General features: G+C 40.4%; 1 protein-coding gene across 5 annotated transcripts in view; it reads right to left on the bottom strand.

Annotated features, from left to right (window-relative positions):
- The window catches only part of GLIS1 (GLIS family zinc finger 1), a 205,803-nt gene that overhangs the window by 16,103 nt on the left and 167,618 nt on the right, over positions 1–22,082 (bottom strand). For 4 of the 5 annotated variants that reach the window (XM_072868031.1, XM_072868029.1, XM_072868028.1 and 1 more), the window contains 2 exons: positions 19,284–19,416; positions 10,552–10,702 (listed from right to left, as the gene is read on the bottom strand). In XM_072868031.1, coding sequence (XP_072724132.1) covers positions 10,552–10,702; positions 19,284–19,416 — 284 coding nt within the window. The remainder of the gene's footprint in view (positions 1–10,551; positions 10,703–19,283; positions 19,417–22,082) is intronic. The other variant, XM_072868030.1, reaches the window with a different exon arrangement.

The following is a 22,082-nucleotide window of genomic DNA, read 5'->3' as shown; positions in this document are numbered from 1 at the left end:
CCACTGCAGGGCTTTTACTACTCCATTATCAGAAACCATATGTCCCTTACGTGAAAGGTAACCTGTTAACCACACATTTGCCTTAGTCCTAGCCTTTATCTGCTACAGACACTAATGAAGTTACTAACAAGCCCTCTCTGAATCCAGAATTCCTGTTGCCTACCAATGAAACTGCTACTGCTAAAACCCTTGCTGTATGTAGTACATGACGCAAGTAGGAAAGCTTTTTCACTTAGAGATTCATTTTGGTGACTTCAGACCTAGTAACAGTAGGAGCTTCTCAATACCTCTCATACAGAGAGGTACACACCAAAAGAGTCTATGTTCCCTGCATGTGTTGACTGGTTTTGAAGTTACAGCATCTTTTGGGAACGGCAGTGTTGCAATGCGCAACTTTCTTGAGCAGTGATAATAATAGAAAGGGAACTATACAGTTGGATGCAGTAAGAATCTACTTATTAATGACCATATATTACATAGTGGTAAAACCAGAAAAGCTGTATTCAGTTTTGATGCATTAAGTTATCACGGGAGTTAAAAACAGCTGAAGATATACTACAATAGTAAGACAGGGTTTTCTTACAAAGTAAAACTGCCAAAACTAGAAGCATGCCACTGAAAGAAGAGAATTTAAAATGCAATTTTTCAGATTACAAGGGTGCAATGGAGGAGCCCACCTCCTCTCCACTCTGTCCAAGACACAGGAGCAACAGGGCATGCACCACAGAGAGAAGCAGGTCAGCTTAAAACAAAAGGAACATTTTGCTCACACAGCATGCCCTGGCCTGTGGCATTCATAGCCACAGGAAGTCACAGAATCAAACAAAATACCGAGTTTTTTAAAAAGGGACTGAATAATTTAATGGCCAAAACCAACATTTCCATGCTAAGCAAGGGGTAATCAAATCTTGTGCTTCAGGATGTAAACTGATCGCCCAAGGAATCAGAGAGGAATTCTCCTCTCTCTTCACTCATCATACAACTTTGTATGATTGACCAGGTATTGTGGGCTTTTTCAAATTCCCTTTGAAGCACCACGTGTAGGATGGTGCTGCAGACATACTACTAGTCTTGAGGGACCAATGATTTCAGGTGGAATTGCAAAGCTGATGCATTCCTCTCCTGAGGATGCATCAGTCGACAATTAAGTAAAAGGACTAATCAGAAAAATCTTGTTTATGTAATAACTTTATCCACACAACCAACAGAAAACTATTGGAAGAACTGATCCTAACATAGCTTGCCTGTGATACTGCACACATTTCTGTACCATGCTAAACACCGTCTTAAAATACTCAGCTTTACAGCCCTTCCTAAGGGAAGCTCTTGAAGTCAGATGGGATACTACCCGTGAAGAGTCATTAAACCAAGTGTTAGATACGGACCAGCCAATTCCTCACCTCTACTGCAAAGCATTTGTCACTCACATCAATGGGAACACTCAGAAATCTGGATCTTAACAGAAGGATTTTTTAAAAAAGAAAATTAAAAGTCAACACATACAAGATATTAATCTGTCTTCTCTCTCATTTTATAAAATGCATACCTTTAGGAATCTCAAACAGAAATCTCCATAAGAATTTTACATACATTTTCTTGTGATCATGTTTTAACAATGTATTTTGGATGGTGAAAGTTCATACTAAATTGTAAGTAAGGCCTATGTGAGGGAATTATCTAGGTGTGCCACAAGCTAGCAGTGATCTATAGAAAAGACATCTAACAGGCCACAAGTACCATTACCTTGGTTTAGGCTTATTTACCCTACCTCCACTTTCAGCCTCCCAAAATAGGCAGCGGTGTATAAGAATTTGTGTATTTTCATAATGTACACCAAATGTCTTGTTCCAATATTATTGCAACATAAAGAACCAAAAAATAAATACATATCGACACTGATTTTTCTGAGCTTTCTGTCAAGATGTGAAGATGTATGTTTTCTATATTCATCCACAGTACTTAGTCTGAGTAAGGAATAGTTTTACACTTTGCTTTAGCCAGTCTTTGTTCAATAGCAGTTCCTGGACAAATTAACACAGAGGAAGAAATTGTAAAGCCAGATTTTGAGCTGTTTTAAGATGAGCTTTTTCATGATCCAGTTGATCATCTCTTGACTTCCAAAAACTACACACAGTGTACTTAATTAGTAAATATTGAATGGAATTTAAAATGGAAACATAATGAAAATAAATTCAAACTAAGATTCTTGAATAATAAGTGGGAATCAAGTGTAACCACAAAATAGAAATATCTAAGATAGGGGTGTTTCCAATATGAAAACTGTCTGTTTTTTTTTTTTTTCTTTTTACGATGTGATAGCTTGATTGGCAGATTCCTCAGCTAGACAAAGAACCTCAACCATATCCCATTGAGTTCAGTGGAAACGGGACCAAATCCAGACTGAAAAACATCTGTCCTTTATCTCAAATAATTTTTGTATATTTTGGGTTATAAGACCATTCTGTAATACAGCTCTCATGCATAACGTATCACCATATCAAACAATCTTGACTTTAAGAAATTATGTTTAAATCATATTAATATGAAGAAAAGTATATAATAAAGTGCCAGAGCGAGAAGCACAAAGCAAAGAAGCTCCATGTTTTATCTTAAGTGACTTGTACAGTATTGCAGCTAGTTACAAAAGCAGATTTTCCATGAAACCAGGTTCTACCATAAAATTCAGCATGCCAACCATTTCATTCATAAAATCTCTCTCCCAAACATTATAGTTACTTATATTGCGAGAAAGTCCAATTCAGTTCCAGGACCAGGAGATTATTTTTTTTTAATGGAAAAAACAGTTAACACTGATTTTCATCTCTTCCCATAATATTAAAAATGATGCGTAAAGCTCTGCTAATCTGGTCTCTGGATAGCGCCCAATCCCTTGCCACGTGTTTCTGTTCTGGGTCTTGCCCTACGGGAATTTCTGTCAGCACATGCTCAGGAAACAGTCATACCGTTCACTTTTTTTTAAATTTTTTTTTTTTAAGACGGACTCTATCTGAAGTTTGGTGAACCTTTGCACTAATCACTGCCAGGTGCCTCTGGCTAGGTTTCTGGAATGCAAGGAATCTTTTCCTTCTCTCCCTCTTTCTTCCTTTCTCCTCTTCCCCCGCTCTCCCTGATATATAATAAATCCTTCATTGCAGATCACCTTGCTGGGCATCATTGCGTTTTATTACCCTTTTCTATAAACAATGAGCAAACAAGTTACTGGGCTGTGACACACTGCCCTTCTTACAAGGTCTCAGTCTCTGCTCCAAGACTGCAAGATACAACACTGTATTTCTGTTTTTCTCCTTTCTCGCTGTGCTTGTTGCCAGCTTGAGTAGCCGTCTGCTGTTAAGAGACTCGGGCTCTATTCCTGGCTCTGCTACTAATGCAGCGTGTGAAATACCTCCGTGTGTAACATCTTTAAAGTAGGACTGAGGCAATGTCCGCCTTTTCTTTGCTTCTAGATAAATACCAGATACTATTTTTCATTCAGAATACTGCCTTAGGTTACTTTAATCCGGCTCTGCATCTTCACTCACCCACACTCTGAGCAGTGTCAACCAGTGTCTGTACAGTGAGTGCAGGAGCTCGTTAGCTAGGAGGAGTAAGAGGGGCTTCATAAACATTATGGAGAATACCATCCACGGGGCCTTTAATGTGACTGACGACTCTTAGGTCATTTAATTGCTTTAGAATATTTTTAGTAAGACCAATCAACAGTGATATGAAAACAGCTTCAGCTTCAAAATTACACAGGAGCCAAAGGAGTCCTTCCCTGGTACACTCAAAGGCTTTCTGTGTGGGCCTTCTCTTCGTGTACAGAGTGACTTACTGAAATACTCACAATCTGTCCTAACAGATACACATGCAAGTCTCAGTTGGGTGTAAAACATAACTCAGTATTTTGTAATGCATTTCATTACCTACACAAACTCACAGATATACACAAACACGTTTTTTTCTATGTTAAATTATTATCTCTACAATTTTTCTGACCTGATATGTGCAATTTCTGCAGAGCGTTTAATCATAGCAATGATTATATACGCCAATCTAAAAGACATCTTTATTTATAAGGGTTTGTTCAATAATCTCCTTTGAAATGAAGCTGATTAATCACTACAGTGGAAGCTGCTACACGTAAGGAAAATTTGAAAACTTATTCTTGCCAACAATCTAGCAGGAAAATGTATTTCAAAAGTAAAAAAAAAATCCTTATTAATGTGGTCAAAGAAATATCAAGAGATATTTAAATAAAGAGCACTGCCTTAGGTTCAAGTGATTGCCAGGAAGTCAATTACAAAGACATGCAATCAAACACAGATATTGTCTACTCAGTATTATCCAGCATGTACTGCATGCTTGACTGATCTATCTTATTTTAGTCATTCAAGGTCATTATTCTCTGGCAAGTATGCAGCAAGATGCTTCCAGGTGCAGGTAGATTCTGTACAGGTAGCTGATGCTTGCCTTTGTCAAGTTTACAGTCTAAAAGGCACTATACCGAGTAGTGGGAGATGTTAAGATAACTTGATCAGTTGTTATACCGTGATAAATTATTGTGTTTGGCGTATATGGTTTACATGTAACTGCAGAAATTTCACTTAAAAAGCAAAACAAAATTAAAAAAAAAAAAAGAAATCAGCTTTACAGATGTTAAGCATAAATTTAACTACAGATAAAACCAGTAATTGCCAAAATCATTAATATAATGCAAAAGAGCTGTGGTTGAATCCATCTTAAATGGTTCCTGAGTTACTCTGACCAACTCCTTTAACCTCCCACCTTCTCCTGTAACTCTCTTATTTCTTACTCTAAGATAGTTTTGCTTACAGTGTCTCTTCTGGGCAGGCAACATAGCTGTTAACTTTGAGATGCAGTGATGAAGGCTCTCTAATGAATGTCAATCCAGTCCTTTTAGAAACACAAATGAAATACATGCCCACCTATTTCTGCTGATGGCCAAACAATATTTTACCCCACGATCAAGCACAAAGTTATTCTTAACCATGTATTGTTGAACTAAGCCTATGCTAATGCTAATTTTGCTTTAAGGGGGGGGGGGGAACTGTATAAGCCTATCTGGACATGATTATAAATGAATTCTGATCACATTTTCTACAATGAGATAAATGACTTGGGATTTGAAACCAGATGCTTTTAATTACTGATTTTCTTTGTTACATGAACCTCAGCTCCGCACCTGTACATTGTTCTTTCTTTGGACAGATGTACCGATGCCCCTTTTGCGTGCTCAGATCCATAACACTGAGATAAATGATGATAGGTTCTTGGGTTCCTCCATTGAAAATGTTTTCAGCTGTCAGAGATATCTGTTTCTTGTTATTGGTTTTAGTGCTTTTGAAATAAAGACTAAAACATTGACTTGTGTATTCTATTATAAATGAAGAGTATTCTCCAGTGGAATCCACAATGAATGAATGATGTATCTCCTTGGTCCTAGGAACTGTTACAAAAACTGTGTAGGTATTTAGCTCTCTACAGTACTTCTAGAGAGTAAAAGTTTGTTTCCTACAAAGATTCTAGCAATGTGCCAGTTCCTAGTCAATTTATTTATGTGAGCTCACAAACTTAGAGATGAATAAAATGTAGACATAAGTAGTTAAGAGACCTAATTGTCACTGAAAGTAATCAGAATTAGGTACACAAATGTATTTTCCCATCTGGCCATGGATTCTGGCAGTTAAGGACATAGCACAACCTATTGAAAAGAATTTCCCCCATTTCTTTTACTGGTTTTGGAGCAATTTCTTACATCTTATCCCAGAAACAGTCACGCGCCAGAAATCTAGCTGCTTGCAAACAACAGTGAAGCAATTTGAGTCTGGTCCCATCTGATGGGCAAGCACCCGCCAAACCCTTTGTATGCCATCATCATCTACCAGTAAAGCTGAAGCCAAAAACCATCCCAAAGAGCAGAGATGTGGGGTTGTTGGAAGGTGCTTTCTCCCAGCTCCACAACTCACTGAGAGCAGGTAGGGGGGCTGGGCCAGATTCTTCTTTGAAACAGAGGCACCTGACAGGGTCCTGGCAACGTATGCGAAAGGGCTGAAACGTGGGTAGGAGCTGGCTTACAGTCTCTTCTTGCCAAAGTGTAACATGGTAGTAGTACAAATAAAAATCTAACACACGAGATTTTATCCTGCATATTTGTTTTCAACCTTAAAAGTATCAGGAATTTCAAGTCTGGTGTTCCCTGGTTGAGCAAGAAGGGAGGGTCTGTGTATGTTGTGTTACTTTACGTAAAGAGAAATGAAAGACTAAATTTTTAACAGAGATCTCTTTACCTTTAAGTATTTCTATGGTATTTGAATTAACAGGTGCTAAGAAGCAAGCAAACAAAAATTCTGATGTTTAAGCAGCCTGATTAAAATGTCTCTTCACTTGACTGTTTTTAAGTCCTGTTTCTCGTGATTTTGTATGGGTAAGTGGATCTTCAGGGGGGTCTGGAACATGGGTTGAACAGGTTGCAGTTAGCTAGTGAGAAGCCCGGGCAAAAGAGAGTTGTGTAAGCTCCTTCCTCTAACCTTGATTACTTAATCCTTTATATTAAAGGCTCACAAGACTGGATTCAGAGTTCTCATTAATCATCACCTGTGGACACCACAGATGTCTTAATCCCACTAGTTCTTCATTTACTGTTGTGTTTACAGAGCAGAAATTACCACAGGAATATAAAAAAATAGTTTCACTTTCCTCTCCCTTGGAGACACACCACCTTCCCAGTAAAGTTATTATTTGTCAGTAGCCCCAGCTTCTTTTGGGAACATAAGTGCTGTTTGTTATGGGCAACACAAGTGACAGAGGGCCTCACAGTCACATATAGAGGAACCGTGTTCAGATCCTACAAAGTGACCTTGTTAGGTCATTAAGCTAAATTGGTGCAAATCCCTAACTTGGTGCCACCACTCAAACTCACTTAACTTTAGACATATCAGTTTCATTTAAGCTGATAATTTATCACACTAAATATTTTAAACTGGAATTTACAGAGATGGTTTACAAATGAAACTAAGTACATTTTTAGATGACTTAGATAATAACGGCTAAAAAAATAGTAGAAAGAAAGCCAAGTGCAACATCCACCTAAGATTTAATACTAAAAGCTGTTTTTCTGTCTTCATTCTGCTATAAATCAAAATAGACTATTTTTGCAATGGGCAAAATGAAAGCGAGTTAGACATTATACATGGCATATACTACAAGAAATGCTAAAATAAATCTTTGCTACCTGAAATAAAAAATAAATATATATTTAGACCTGGATCATGACGAGCCCAGTTTCTGGATGCCAAAATATTTCTCAGTCACCACTTTTAGTTTAATTAATATCAATATAAGTAAAATTTTTTGGTCTAGCATATACTTCATACCAGAGTTTGAAAAAATACTCTCCATATTGTATCAAGCCAGTATAAATACATTTGGTAATGAAGTCAGATTTTGTTAGAACATTTTCAAGTGAATTAGATAATTTTGTCAAACTATTTAAATGTCTTAGCAAACCATTTGGGAAAATTGACTGCTGCACTTGGTATTGACTTTGGCAAAGGATGGTATAACATAGGGCTTTTTTTAAAAAAAAAGAAAAAGCCTTTAAATCAAATTCTGAATCTTATGTCAAACTTGAGTAGACTATTTGTACTCCTCCTCATGTAGTTTTTGGCATCTTGCATATTTGATGACTCAGTAATTAGATTTCTTGATAGTAATCATTTGGTTCATTCCACAGACTTAAACTATGCAATCCAGTCTTGTCATTATACTGATTCACAGTATAGAAATTCTTTGCATTTACTTAAACATGAATGCTGAGACAGCTGACAAATGAGGCAAAACATTATATATAGTGTGCCAGAAAGCTGGAGCAGTTAATATGAAGAAAGGTAGTGTTAGGTAGTGTTTCTTTCCTATTGTAAACCATATATATTTTATATGAGTAATAGCATACTGCTATGAACTGGCAAAGGTGTAACAGTTCTATAATTCAGTGGCTCCAAGCATTAGATTATTAAGTGATTTTGCCCAGTTAAATGGATGAATGCTTTAAACAAAACTGTACTAAAGGAAATTCAAGGACTATTAGTTCACACTAAGTTTCTGTACTTGCAATTAAAATGTCATGTATGGGCTTTATTTCAGCAGTCATTAATAATGTAAGCCTAAACAATTAAATACAGAAAAAGGATCTTGGACTGGGTATGACAATGCTGAATGCAGATTATTTTGAGTTTAGAAAATGCTATTTGAGATGCTGAAAAATTCCAAGTAATTATGTCATGAAACTAGATACCCTGTTTTAAAATAACTATTCAAAAATACATTCCACTCTCCATTTCCTGATGTTTGGTTCATGGTTAGAAATCTGTTATCATCTCACTCTTACGTTTTGTCATAGGATATTAACTATGGTGTTTCTGCAAAGACTTTACATTACTTAGGTATATAAGCACTGAGATAATAAATCAGGACTGTTGTCTCCTCTGAGAAAGAATACCTATTCCACTAGAACTGAAAACAGCAGAGAGACAATTCTGATGTAAACTTTGGCCTAAGCAAATGATCAAAACGTCTGTAGAAGGAGCTCAGTGAGAAACTCAGCTCACTCAGCATGGTGTTTCTGCTGAAAGAAGTGCTGTACGCTGGAATGGAGACACAAGGGGCAGCAAGGGGAATTCATCTGGGAGCTTCAGACCCCTCAAACTGGAAGACTGTCTGTTGCCCTCATTCTGGTCAAGTCTTTGCTTTCGTTTCTTATTAACAGTACCAGAAAGTGAAGTGCCTTAGAAACAAATCCACCTTACTGACAGCTTGTTAAATCCTTCCCATAGTATATCCTTACTTCATTTCATTCTTGGCTGGGGTTTTTGCCTTAACTCCCCCAGGAACCAACTCAAAGAGGAAACAGCTGAGCAGTGCACTGGCGAGCAGTGAGAGGAAGGGATCCTACTCCCCCAGGCTCAAGTCGTCCCATTCTGCAGGGAAAGAATAGCTCGTGGATTACCTGCACTTTGGACTGTCTGTCTCCATTCCTCCTATTTGCGCTCACTGCCTTCTCTGCTACAGAAAACTTCGCATTTATCTGGTATCACTTCCATCTAAATCAGCATGCCCAATGCCTCCTGTTGGCCACGACTCTGCCACGGGCATGAGTCTGCCAACAGGAAATACAAGGTCGGGAATGTGGGTGGCAGGGCAGGGAAGGAGAAGGGTTGGGCACAGGCATCTTATGTGACAGGGACGGGGTAGGTCTATTCCTATGAGGGGCAGATGTGCATCATACATTGGGAGGGGACATTGGTACCTGCTACTGGCATAGGTCAGAAGGGATGGCTGAAGGAGGAACAGGGTATAGAAGCTAAGCTTGCTACAGCATTCATTCCCCAATTAAGAAAAAAATTGAGTAATTCGTTCCTAATTGAATTTCCTCAATCAGATTGTTCTTCAACTATTCCAGGTGTCATTTTCCTTACTTTGTCCCTTCCGTGCCACATACACTCTGCCTTCTGCCCTTTGCTTGAAGCACACAATTAAAAACTTTCTGGGCTTTCCTTTTCCCATATAAAAGAAGGGATGGGTCAGTCACTGGACTAGGATGGGAAAACTCTACATTCAATTGCTGTATTTGCTAAAGAACCCCAACATATTTTTAGGAAAAAAAATCTCTTAATCTCTCTGTATCCCCAGTTCCCATCAGTAAAGCAAAATCAGAGTCCCCTCCCTGTCCAAAGTGCTGGGAAGAAAAACTGTAAGTTTGATGTTTAATTTGCATGAGGCTAGGCACCACAAAAAATCTGAGCAAAAAGATTAGAGCAGAATTTTGTGGCTTGCAGAGATTCTTTACTGTTGAGAAGATGTCATGAGATCCTTGAGCAAATGGTGCTTTAGAAATATCAGATACTGTAGCAATACCATGCAATCCATACTGTAGCAATTAGCAATGCAATCTATACAATCAATGTGATAATATACATTTCCTTGATTAGGAGCTTACTGGTTAATGCCTGCTGCTGAGAGATGTATTACAGAAAATCTTATCAGAGAGCAAGGAAGTGAGAAAGCCTGCCGCGCTGACACAAAATAAGTCTTACTAAGGCAAACACTGCCTTATTCCTGAGTGAGTCATAGTTTGGGTTTTTACCCTTTGAGAGATTTCTCATCTCAACTGAGAAAAGTTCTCTGCACTTATCCAAGCCTACAAGAAGTCATCATGGAAGAATTAAAAAAAAAAATTAAAATGCAATTGCATTCTATGAAGAAAAAAAATCTCAGTGTGTTTTGTTGAAGACAAGGACAAGGCCCTGAGCAACCTGACAGTAGTGTCAAAGTTTGCTCTGCTTTGCACAGGGGATGGATGACATGACCTTCTGAGGTCCCTTCAAAACTAATTATTCTATGATTCTAAAACGAACAAAATTGCTTCATTTGAGCCAGTGTTTTTCATTCGAACAGCAACCATGCAAAGTAAGATAAACAATTAATCATTCATTATCATGCCAGACAGAGGCCAAGCATGTTTCATACACATACCCTTCCCTGGCACTCTCCAACGGCGACTGATGGTGATGTGGACTGGAAAGGGTAGAGTCGAGTGGATGGTGTCTTGAAGGGATGTCATGGGGAGGCGGCAATATACCTGGTGAGGGACCGTTATGGTTAGCGCTGGAACCACTGTACATGCCTGTGAACACACATCATTTTGCAAAATAAAATAAGCAAGGAAAGAAGCATCCAAGTAAGTCCTGGAGAGCCCCCGAACTCCTTCCCTATCCCCCACCTGACCCTGAGACACAAACGCACAGCAGCCCACATCTGTTGGGGGAGTCATACTGCTGTCATACTGCCAGGGGGAGTCACCTACTCAGAGTCCCAGTACGTTAGCGAATACTGCTCTGCTTGGAACAGCACTCAAAGCTGTATCAAGGTATTTTGACAGGTGTGTGTCTCCCCTCCAACCCTCTCAGGTGGTCCATTTCTTCCTTGCTGTGACTGCAGACCTGTAAGCACTCCTCCTAGCAGGTGGCAGGACTTCGCAGGACTCTCACCCTGCCTTCACCATACTTCTGAGTGAGAACTCACAGTGCTCATTGTTTGCAGAACGATGGAGCTCATACTGACAGCAGAGTGGTACATGATACCTTACCAACATCATATTAGACACTGAACTCAGACCACTGTGTTTGTGTAAGGGGGACCAGGATTTGGGCTTTTTTCATTGTTCATTTAAAACTTTTACACTTGACTTTTAATTACTATGCTGCTGAACATCCTAGACCATTTAAAAATATCACATATTGATACAAATTAAACCGCAATAAATTAAATGTGAAGAGGAGCGAGAAGAAATTTTTAATGAGACCATGAAAACAAAAGGTTTACTAGTACACAGAGGTACTGAAGGACTGTTGATGTTCCATTTTTTTTTAGGACTCTGGCTACTCTCCTCTACCATGGCACCAATAGTGAAGTGTCTATCATGCCCTCAAGCACATACTTTGCTGAGGAAGCTTTGTCCAGGACTCTTGGATTAGGATGCTGGGATTAAGTTTTTTTCTTATAGTCTCCCTTCTAAAGAGTAAGCCATGCACTAAGACAGTCTAGGCTATCTAGGGGTCAGGACCTTGACACTGACTTTTGGTGTGAAGGCTGCACTGAGGGCAGGTGTCTGCAATGCAGGGAGATTGCAGAAGTGCTTGCTGCCTGGCGTTACAAACACAGTTTGCAAATGCCACCCTATGGCAGGGGAAAAAAGGACTGGCTCCTAGTAAGTGCAATTCTTTGAAAAGTCTAGTCCTTCTTTTCTCAGCTGCTCTGCCCTTCTCCTCCTCTTCTTAAAGTTTGCCTACAACACATATCCCAGAGTTTTGGCCCACCAGGGCATGCCTCCCAGGGAATCTGCACACAGAGAAGGACTAGAGCAGGCACTCGCATTGTATTCTGAGGGCTGTGGGGAGCAAATGAAGTTTGCCAGCTCCCGCAGTGTCCAGCCATACAGCACAGAAGACCCCACACGCCCTCTGAGGCCTTGTTTCTTTGCCTTCTCTCCTCCTGTAGCATTCACCTTTCCTCTCCCACTCATTGTGTGCAGAGCTACACATTCAGGAAGACAGGGCTGTGTGTCAGCTATGCTTGGACGTGTCCCATTGTCACTGACAGGGTTCTGGATGGCACTCCTCCCAAACCCTTGCAGTGACATGGAACAAGGAGAAAGCATCATGAAAATCTGGAGCCATGGGGAATGTGTGACAGCCCTCTGGGCGGGTAAGACACGTCTGAATGTCAGCATCTGTTTCTGTGCGATTGAAAAGCAGAACCACTAAGGCAAGATTCCAGCCACCTTTGTCAGGGACTTCAGATGAGTCAAAAACCTCTCATGAACAATGAGTCCTCAGCTGTTGACAGATCTAAAGCAACAAAAATGAACCACATCATCTCTGTCTCCCACTAGACAGAACATTTGTCAACCAGCCAGTGAAACCAACTTGCTTTCTGCACCGAAAGCCAGACAGAAGAGGCTTTAAGAAGTCAGATGTTCCCAGGTGATGCTAGGATTTATTTGTCAAAGCCCCTTCTGATAACAGTGAGTCAGTAGCTAGGATGCTACATTGTGAAAATGCCGCTTTTCTCCTGGTGGCTTCAGTCCATTTTATAATACAATAGTTTCCACTTCCCCCAAATCCTTACTGTTCATACATTCATTATCAGGCTTGGAAGATGAGCCAAATACCAATTTGACCTTGACTGTACAGTGTCATTTCACACTTCAGCTGTATTTCCTGCAACACGCAGTTCAGGTATGTTGGCAGCACAGCCTGGAGGAAACTGCTGAACCTAAAAAGAGATGTTTATGCTCTCTAAGGCTAGCAGACTATTACTGGTCCCTATCAATAACTCACCCAAAAAGCCCCCAAACCCTCAAAAGGCAGTTTTAACAGTGTGGTGGCCAGTAAACAGACTCAAATGTTTTATCTTACAATCCCACCCCTGAACAGTTCATTAATGTTTAAGAGGTCTCTCCTGGCCCCTTCCATACTGTCTCAGCTGCTGAGGATAGTTCAACTCTTTGCTTGAGGTGGACGAGAAAGCAGAGTAGCAGCATACCTACAATCAACTTGCCCCTCTAGAGAAGCAAGAAAATGTAAAAAAAACCACCCCACACGCCTATATGTCCAGGAGACGAGTCCTGCATGATCCCATGCACTCAAACCTACCCCATTAGAAAACCAAGTGAAACCAGAATCCCCGTCACCCTGAGTTTCTGCCATGACCAACCCCTATGCAGAGGAGTTTACCCAGCTGTGGAACTACTAGGGTGGACACCCACTGCCCACTCTTGGGCTTGAAAACATGTATTGCTGTGGATGTCCTCTCCTATTAAAGTAGGGCTTCTTCCATCCACCCTGAGTTTATCCATCTTTTGACTTACTGATCACATCTTCTCTGGAAAAGGCCCCTGCTTGGAGCATATGTGTGCTGAGGCTTGTAGGGTTTGTTCATCAGCGAGTTTTCCTTTTCCTACATCTTTATTTACCACAACGCCCTCACTCACGCTCTGTTTGACACGTGGCATCTCGTCGCCCCGACCCCCCTTCACACCGCAGCTTGTGCTGCCTCACCCCAGAAGCTGCTGGCTCCCCTCGCACTGACACCCCCTCTCCATGGCATTGCGAGATCGGCAGCCCACCGCAACATTGGCTGAAGCATGTCAGGGTAAACCCAGCTGTCCCCATATCCTCTGTGACACTTTAACGAATGTGGCAATATACGTGTGCTGCCTGCTGCCAAGCAGCATGTGTCACAGCTGAGCCCTGCCTGCCTCTCCCGCAGTGGGAACACTAATTTTGGGTGCCACTCTCTGGTATCCAGCTGCCAGTATTCATGAAACTTGTCAGAACGCAATTATCTCTGAGGCGTTTGTCAAATGTGGTTGAGCTTGGCTAATGGATTTAAAAAAATACTGTGGGGAAGGGGACTGACACACATGTGGACAGAGAGGCGAGCAAGATGATGACATAAGCCTTGCTTCCTAAGGAAATGAGACTAAACCCAGAGTCCTGATTTGTACAGCGTGTAACCCTCCGCCACAGGGCTAGTGGGGGGAACGGGGGGAGCTGCAAGGCTGCTCTGGCATCAGACACAGCGATGTGTGCTCCTGGGCCTGGTGGTGAGGCTCTGAGACTGCACAGCCTACCGTTTGGATGAGGGCTGCATCCACCCCTGAAGCTTCTGGATAGTGAGAAAGCCGAAACACGAGCCAACGTAGACAAAGAATCGACCCTATTGTTCACTTGCTTCGCTTGCATGGGGTGTCTGCCTGTAATTAAGAGTACTTCGAGGGCCATGTGGCACACACAATGGAAGATGGGATTTACTATGACATTCCATGTGAGTCTGCAATGAGACATTAGTCATTTCTTTTGAGTCACTGAGAACCAAATTGGTACTTATTTAAAGTTAAAAGCTATTTATCTTACACAGTGCAAAACAAGGGCACTCCAACAGAACATTAACTTTACTTCCTGCAGAGGGACAGACCTTTCTCTGGTCATGGGCATTGTGCAGGGTGTACTATACTGGGCACTATGAATGCTATCAGCTATTTATGCTGCTACCGGAATTAATTTTGACTATAAAAAGTTTTGATATGCATATTTTTATTCCAGACTTAAGACACTCAAAGTTTGGAGCTGCTGTCACTCTGATTCCGTGACTACCTAATGGTATGTTCTTGGGTGTTAAGCCCAAAGACGGTGCTTTTAGAAGGAAGTATTGGCAGGGGCAGTTTATCAGGAAATGGAGAGAATGAACTGCCTTGTTCAGGGAAGCAGGAGATATCTGCTGATATGAGGGTGTATAAGGTCCTTCCCACTGCCAAGCCCAACGGAAAGGAAGAGTTGTTTGAGGGGAGAGAAATGCTGTCTTTGCTGCGTGGATCCCTTTCCCAGGAAACCAGGTGCCTCTACAATGGAAGAAGTCAAGGGGGGAAGAGCAGGTGCTATTCCAGCCTCAGTATAATCTTCAGTACTTCTAAAATGTCACTTTTTTACAGTTTTTCTTCCTTTTTTTCAGCAGCGAGCTATAATATTCTGAGTACCTGAAGTCACACAGAAGCCTTTGGAGATGTTATGAATGACTGCTCCTGCAAGTGCAACCCACTTCAGGACAGTGCACCTTGGGCCTCTTCACGCATTGACCATCTTCGCTTGTAAATATATGTCATCAATCAATATTTTAAATGGCTTGGCCTTTAACCTTAACATCTGTTGCCAAAACAGTACTCGGAGCATCTGTGACTACCAGCTTTCCCCCGCCCCCCAGCTTTATGCTGAGACCAGAAAAACAATAATAAAACATGCCCAGAGAAAATGCCTGAGTGGAATTACCTAAATGGAGACACTTCCTTTGCAGGGACAGTGATACGAGCTCTTGGGCACAGCTAGAGTTGAATGTGTGCAGCCATGAAGCATCTTAGTTATGAGAGGGAAAAAGGAGGAAGATCGAAGCAAACAATGGGTTCCTCTGAGTGCAAAACATTCTTTTGCTCACTATCTTACCCAGTCCTAAGCACAAACCTGCTTTGAAGTCGGGCACAAGGGATGGGAGCTTTTTAAATATTTCATTTTTTCTGTGATCGGCTTTCATCCCTGACATATTTAAAATGTGTTTTAACTCGGAGAAAGACAAAACTGAAACTCTCCAGGAATCCAAGTGATCCCTAAAGCCCAGAGCTCTGCACATTAATAATGTGGTTTCTTTGGAAAAGAAAAAAAAAAAGGGGGGGGGGAAAACCTCCCAAACTCAAAACAAAAACCCAAACCATGAACATTTTCATATTTTCAAGTGGAATCAAGAGGACATCATATACTGTATTTATCCATATATATCCTATATAGAGTATTATAGCTGCTTTCTCCAGAAATATTACCTCTGCTTATTTGAAAGAGCAAATGTGCAATCATTGCAGACTATAGGTGGCAGCAGGAATGTCCTTATGCTTTAATTCTGTAAGGATCAGCGCTTTAGCTTATATGCCCTAAATAATGACAGAGGAACGGTTTTGCCTATGGAATTGTACTACACATAGTATGAAGCAACTTCTGTTTCACTGTAAAGCAATCTTTCAAGTCTTGATTTATTTTCCCTAGCACTTTTTCATACTGTGCATGTGATGAGGTCTCATGTGGGGTGACCCAATGGAAGCATCAGAGAAGATTTACTAGGTTGATTTACTAGGTTTTTTACAACATCCTGGTGATGGATTGATATAATCAGCGAAGGAATCGTATCAGAGAAAGCTAGTATTATTGATAGATAAAATCCTTAATTTCACAAGAGGTTCTCAGAAATGACACTGAGAGGTTAGGGATGGTCTGTTTATCTCTAAGCTAATAACTTTTTTCCCTTTTTATTGTTGTCACTTGAAATCTGAGGCTGTTTCTGAGGTTCTTAAGTGCAGCCTGTTCTGCGGGAAATGTCACTGGTCTTTCCTGTCTGGAAAGCGAGAAGCTAAGCCGTGCTTCAGCTATGCTGGACTGTCAAGGGTGGAGAGCAGAGGCCACGTGATACCCTCACAGATATTAAGAGTGCAGATGACAAAGGCAGAGAATGGAAATAATCCCGCCAAGTCCCTCCAGCTTTCTGCCACTTTTCTAGGAGCCACATATGAACCGTGAGTGAAGACTTCCAGGGGAACGATGTTAGAATGAGAGGTTATTTCCCTTTCTACTCCATTCTGTTCACCAGTTACATTCCAACATTTTAGTGCAACTTGAACTAGAAAGGAGAATAGGAGATGTCAAGCAGGATGCATTTTTTGTTTCTATTTTTAAGATTTGGAGTGAGGAAAAAAAGCAGGAGATTCTTGCCTCAGTAATTTTTAGTAATTTATTACTTTGCTCTTACAAAGCAAAATATATTAATAAAGTGCACCAGTCTTCCTTTGGTGCAGGGGAACTAGCACCAGGAGTTTTTGTTTTCTCATCCCAGTTTACCATTGGATTTCTCTAAGCCTCAGCAGAAACAAAGCTACGGTTTGTCTTGAAAGCTCTTACTCAGTTGCTAAATCAATTTAAAACATATTTAGTAATACCAAGTCAAGCCTCTCCTCCACAGTGGAACTGAAAGAGGATAAAGTGCATCTTAAATCAAGATAGATTAATTTAGCTCTAAGCTAAATAATTTTATGAATAATTTTGGATATTAATAGCACTGAACATTTTCTAATATTGACCAAGTTTTAAAGTAAAGTCTTCAAAAATGGTATCCCTGCCTTTTTGTGTCTCACCTTGGCTCTGCTCTGCAATCCGAAGACTTCCTCCTATGAAGAAAGCCAAGAGAGTTGGGGTTGTTCAGCCTGGAGAAGAGAAGGCTCCAGGGAGACCTTATTGTGGCCTTTCCATACTTAAAGGGAGCTTATAGGAAAGATGGGGTCAGACTTTTTAGTACGGTCTGTAGCAATAGGACAAGGGGTAATGATTTTAAACTAAAAGAGGGTAGATTCAGACTAGATATAAGGAAGACATTTTTTATGATGAGGGTGGTGAAACACTGGAGCAGGTTGCCCAGAGAGGTGGGAGATGCCCCATCCCTGGAAACATTCAAGGTCAGGTTGGACAGGGCTCTGAGCAACCTGATCTGGTTGAAGATGTCCCTGCTTATTGCAGGGGGGTTGGACTAGATGGCCTTTAAAGGGCCTTTCCAACTGAAACCATTCTATGATTCTATGATTCAAACTGTCCTTCACTCTTAGGCATAGTATGCAGTATACCAGACTCCACATTCCTGCCCCAAAATCAGGAATAGTCTGTCCAAAACTGAGTTTAGTATGTATTATTATTTAAACAATTATAGAATGAAAAAGTGATTAATATCTGCTACATCTTTTTTCTGGAGACTCTCTCCAGACCGTACAAAGTACTAGATATAAAATGTTGCCATATATCCATCCCATTTCTAATACACAGCTGCCATTAAAAAATGAATAAGATATTGGGAAGCGTCTGGAACATGACAGAGAATGACACAAGAAAACGCGACAATGATGGCTTATAAATCAAGTGAATGGCATAATCTGGAATTTCGTGGGTAGTACTGGTTATCCCATCCCAAAATGAATATTGCAGAGTTAGAGAAGTTTCAAAGGCAGTAACATGAATTGTTCTCCAAAAGTAGGTTCCACCAAAGCAGACCAAGTAAAAGTCTATGTGCGTATTCTCCTCATCGAACATCATCTGAAAGTTGCACGTGCAAAATTAATCAAGGAAAATATTTTTTCAAAAAAGCGTGGGCTTTGCAACTCACTGATACATGATGTTGCTGAAGCCAAGAATAAAATGAATATGAAAATTAGAAAAAGGGGTAAATAGTTATATGGACAGAAAGATATTTGAGAGTGAAAACAGCTAAGCGAAAGGTTCCCCACTCTGATCTCTAGAATCAGCGGAGGGATATGGGTGCCCTCACAGGGTGAGGCAGATTACAATTAAACTGCTGGCCTTTGAGAGTTCCTCTTTCTCTCTGCTGGCTAAACAAAGAACCTGCGATTGCTACATCCCTGATTCAGGATCCTCTGCTGAGGTTCAAAAATTGTGAATCTAGATCTTACTTTCAGCAGAAGGGAATGGAAGCATCTTTTTCTCTTCCTATAAAATGTATAGAACAGTCTAAGGTTCCTGAAAGGGGCCAGCTCTTGTTCAAACCACAAGAAAGAAAGAAAAGACAGACAAGAAGGAATGAAAGAAAGATTAAATACTAGAGAAGATAATGAAAACAACATGTTTGACATTTCAAATTCAAGCTTTTGCTCCGTTCATGCATCACCATATTATTTGTTATAATCACACAGTGCATGATAATACACAGCCTCATCAACTTTTCTGCAGCTCCTGAAGAGCTGGAAAACCTTATTGCTGCATGCCTTTGTCTTTGCTAGGGCACTCATTTGGCTTTAGCAAAGCTCATGCACCTGCATTCTGCTGAAGCCAAGGCAAACTTTTTAAAAGAGAACAAATGGATAGAGGCTGACTTTCAGCAGGGCTGCTACCTCCTTCTCATGAAATTAATAGGAGCTATTTGGCTGACTAACTCTGAAAAAAAAAGTCAGGCCTTAGCAAACCACTCACAAAATTATTTCATTTTATTTGTTGGCTTGTTTTCTTTTTTTCCAGTCTTCCATAGTGGCAAATCAGACCCGTAAGCTTTTCTGTTTTAAATCCTCTATGATATGACATATTTAGCACCATATTTATTAGAAGTATTCTTACCTGTAATTAAGTCATGATGACCTACAGATCTACCACATTTCCCATCCAAAATGTGTTGTGAAGATGTGTGGAGTTGCTGTATAGCTAAGCATTCACTTAGTACATCTTGTTCGATATCAGTACATGAATTTAGCTACAAGAGGAGGATAAAACAAACATTTTATTTCAGAGTAAACCAAATGACTTCTAATTAAATTCATATGTCTCTGCTTAAAGATTATGTATAGAAGGAAGGAACAAAATGTCATTCTTAGGAACTTGGTGTAATTAAGGATGTATCTATTACTTGATATTTTTAATTAGAGATAATTTTGGTTTTCTTAAGCACACAAGTCTGCTAATCTTAAATCAACAACAGTTTGCTTCAGAAAATAATGTACCCTGTGTTTCTTCAAACCTTCCTGAGTAATTTAACTGCATATTTTCAGGCTTTCTGTAGTTTCTTGGGTTCTGTGGCAAAAGGATTGCATCACCTTGTAGCTGTGACACTTGGAAAGACATTTGATAGGGAAGGAAAAGTGTTTGTGCTTATCAGATTAGAACTGGTGGAATAATATGCTGTCAGTAATGTGTAAGAGGTATCACCAATATGTCAGCTGTTCTCCATGTAAATTAATGCTCTGGCGAAAGTGTCTGAAGCAAACTCTTGAAAACCACAACGTCAATCATATTAAAAACAGCAGGAGAGGAGAATTAAGAAAGAAAAGCATTTCTAATTCTCTTTCAAACATGCTGATGTTGCCAAGCTTTTGTCATAATGTAGTGCTCACATTACACAAACAGCCATCATATTCTATAGCCATTAATAAATAGTTATTGTCTTTATGTTTACAGTTTTGCATACCGATCTCCCTTGGGTTTGGTTATTCTAAATAAAAGGTCCAGGCAAACCTATTTAGAATTCTGCTATACAGCCTTTTGTTGGTTCAAGATAAACATCTAACATTTGGATCACAAAATGCATCTGCAGCCAATTACACTTAAACTACTACTAACTTAACAGCTAACTTTCTCCTATTTTGTTCTGTAAAGCCTTTCAGAACAGCCAAATATTACACTGCAGTCATCTCCTAGGCTATCCTAAATATTCAGGATTCCTCTGATGTAAGTCTAAGCTCAGGCATTTTGTTTTATATCAGAGATGGCACATTTTGGTAGCATATTTCAACCACGACATGTGGGCAGAGCAGCCTGTTAATTTTTCTTTCTTGGCTAAGTAATTTCCACTCAGAACTCCTGGGAAGCTGATACCAACAGACAACTGCCTTTGCCGAGTTATAACCAAAAATGAGCAAGTGAGTATAAACAGTCTTTTCCTCTTTATTCCGAAGTAGATTGTCACCGTTTCAGTAACACTGAGATTTACTTAGTTGTGAAAGGGGTTTTTTTTTCCTATAATATGTTTAAGTGAAATATTTGGGAGGGTTTATTATTTCTTGATGAGTCAGATTTGCTTTGGTCCCTTTTAAGAGAGCTTGATCAAAATGCACTTTAAATCTGCTGCTTTTTCAGATGCCTTTTAAGTTCAGGGGAAAAAGACACAGGATCAAGTATTCATAAAGTTATCATGGATAAACGAGACAGGAAATCTGAAGATGATTTCAAACTACTGGAGGAGTGCAGATTTAGATTGGTCTACCAAATAAGGTGTGGGAGGCAAGGAACTAACATTATTTTAAGATAGACTTGATAAGTCTATGGGAGGGTATGTATATGCACGCAGGAAAATTCCTCAAGCTTAGGAGATTAAGAGATATGAAACCCTGGATATTTGATGTGTTGGTACATCCAAGCAGCTTGAGTTTGCAATTTGTGTGTACCGCATTTGTCCTGTACTGATTCTATGCTTAAGGCCTCCCGGTGCTTATGCAGTAAGTGCTTTGTGCCCCTTAATGCAAAGTTTGGATTTAGGGGTTTTTTCCCACCTTCCTCCGTAGAACTGGAAATAGGCCTTAGCAGGTGACAGGGTATAACAGTGGGGACTGTTCCTTTGTCCAGATGTAAAGGATGCACGTTAATGCATTCAGCCCGTAGACAGAGCTGAACAAATGGTACCCATGTTTGGTATTAGGAAATAATTCCCTCCTTCCTTCCCCCACGAAGTATGTCAGCAACCACAGGAAGGAAAGATGGGGGGGGGTTCTCTCCTTTGGAATAGGGAGCATGGTTGCTTTCCACAATCAAGTGTTTCTTGACTGACTATTTGAAATAGTGTGCACAGCTCTGGACACTGATGTTCTAGAAACTGTTACTCAGATGGCATGCACCTGACACAGAGAAGGATTACAGGAAGAACTGGGGGACAGACAACTGTCCTAGGAAAGGGGACCCTAAGTTCAGATTGGTGAATCTAGCCAAGTGAAAACTGTAGGGGATAGAATTCATGCTGAGAAGTAGCAGGAGGGAAGGGGTGTAAGACAGGGGGCATGGCTGACACAAGGACAAATCAGGATGAACTCATCCCAGTTGTATTCAAGCAGGAAAATTAGGCCTTTTTGACATCCATCTCACTCCTCCATGGCTCATCCCAAATTCTACAACTAAGATCACCTGGGTTCTGCTATTGTCTCTTCTCTCCACACGTTCCTCTCTTAGCTCTCCAGTACTTCTAGTTCTTACCTTTGACATTTTTCCAAACTAGCTGCTCCCTAGCTCTATCTTGCCAGGCTGTCATTTCTGCTCTGTCCTCCTTCCTTTAAACATGCCTTGCTGTCTCATCTGTGATGCTCTTGGCAGTGGCGAGGCAGCTGGGGGAAGATGTCATTGCTGCTTATTGAACTAATTGTAATTGCTTGCTAA

The sequence above is a fragment of the Ciconia boyciana genome, chromosome 7, assembly GCF_034638445.1.
Source record: "Ciconia boyciana chromosome 7, ASM3463844v1, whole genome shotgun sequence".
NCBI classification, from domain to species: Eukaryota; Metazoa; Chordata; class Aves; order Ciconiiformes; family Ciconiidae; genus Ciconia; species Ciconia boyciana.
Note: the sequence above shows the minus strand (reverse complement) of the source record. Positions and strands in the feature narration are given on the sequence as shown.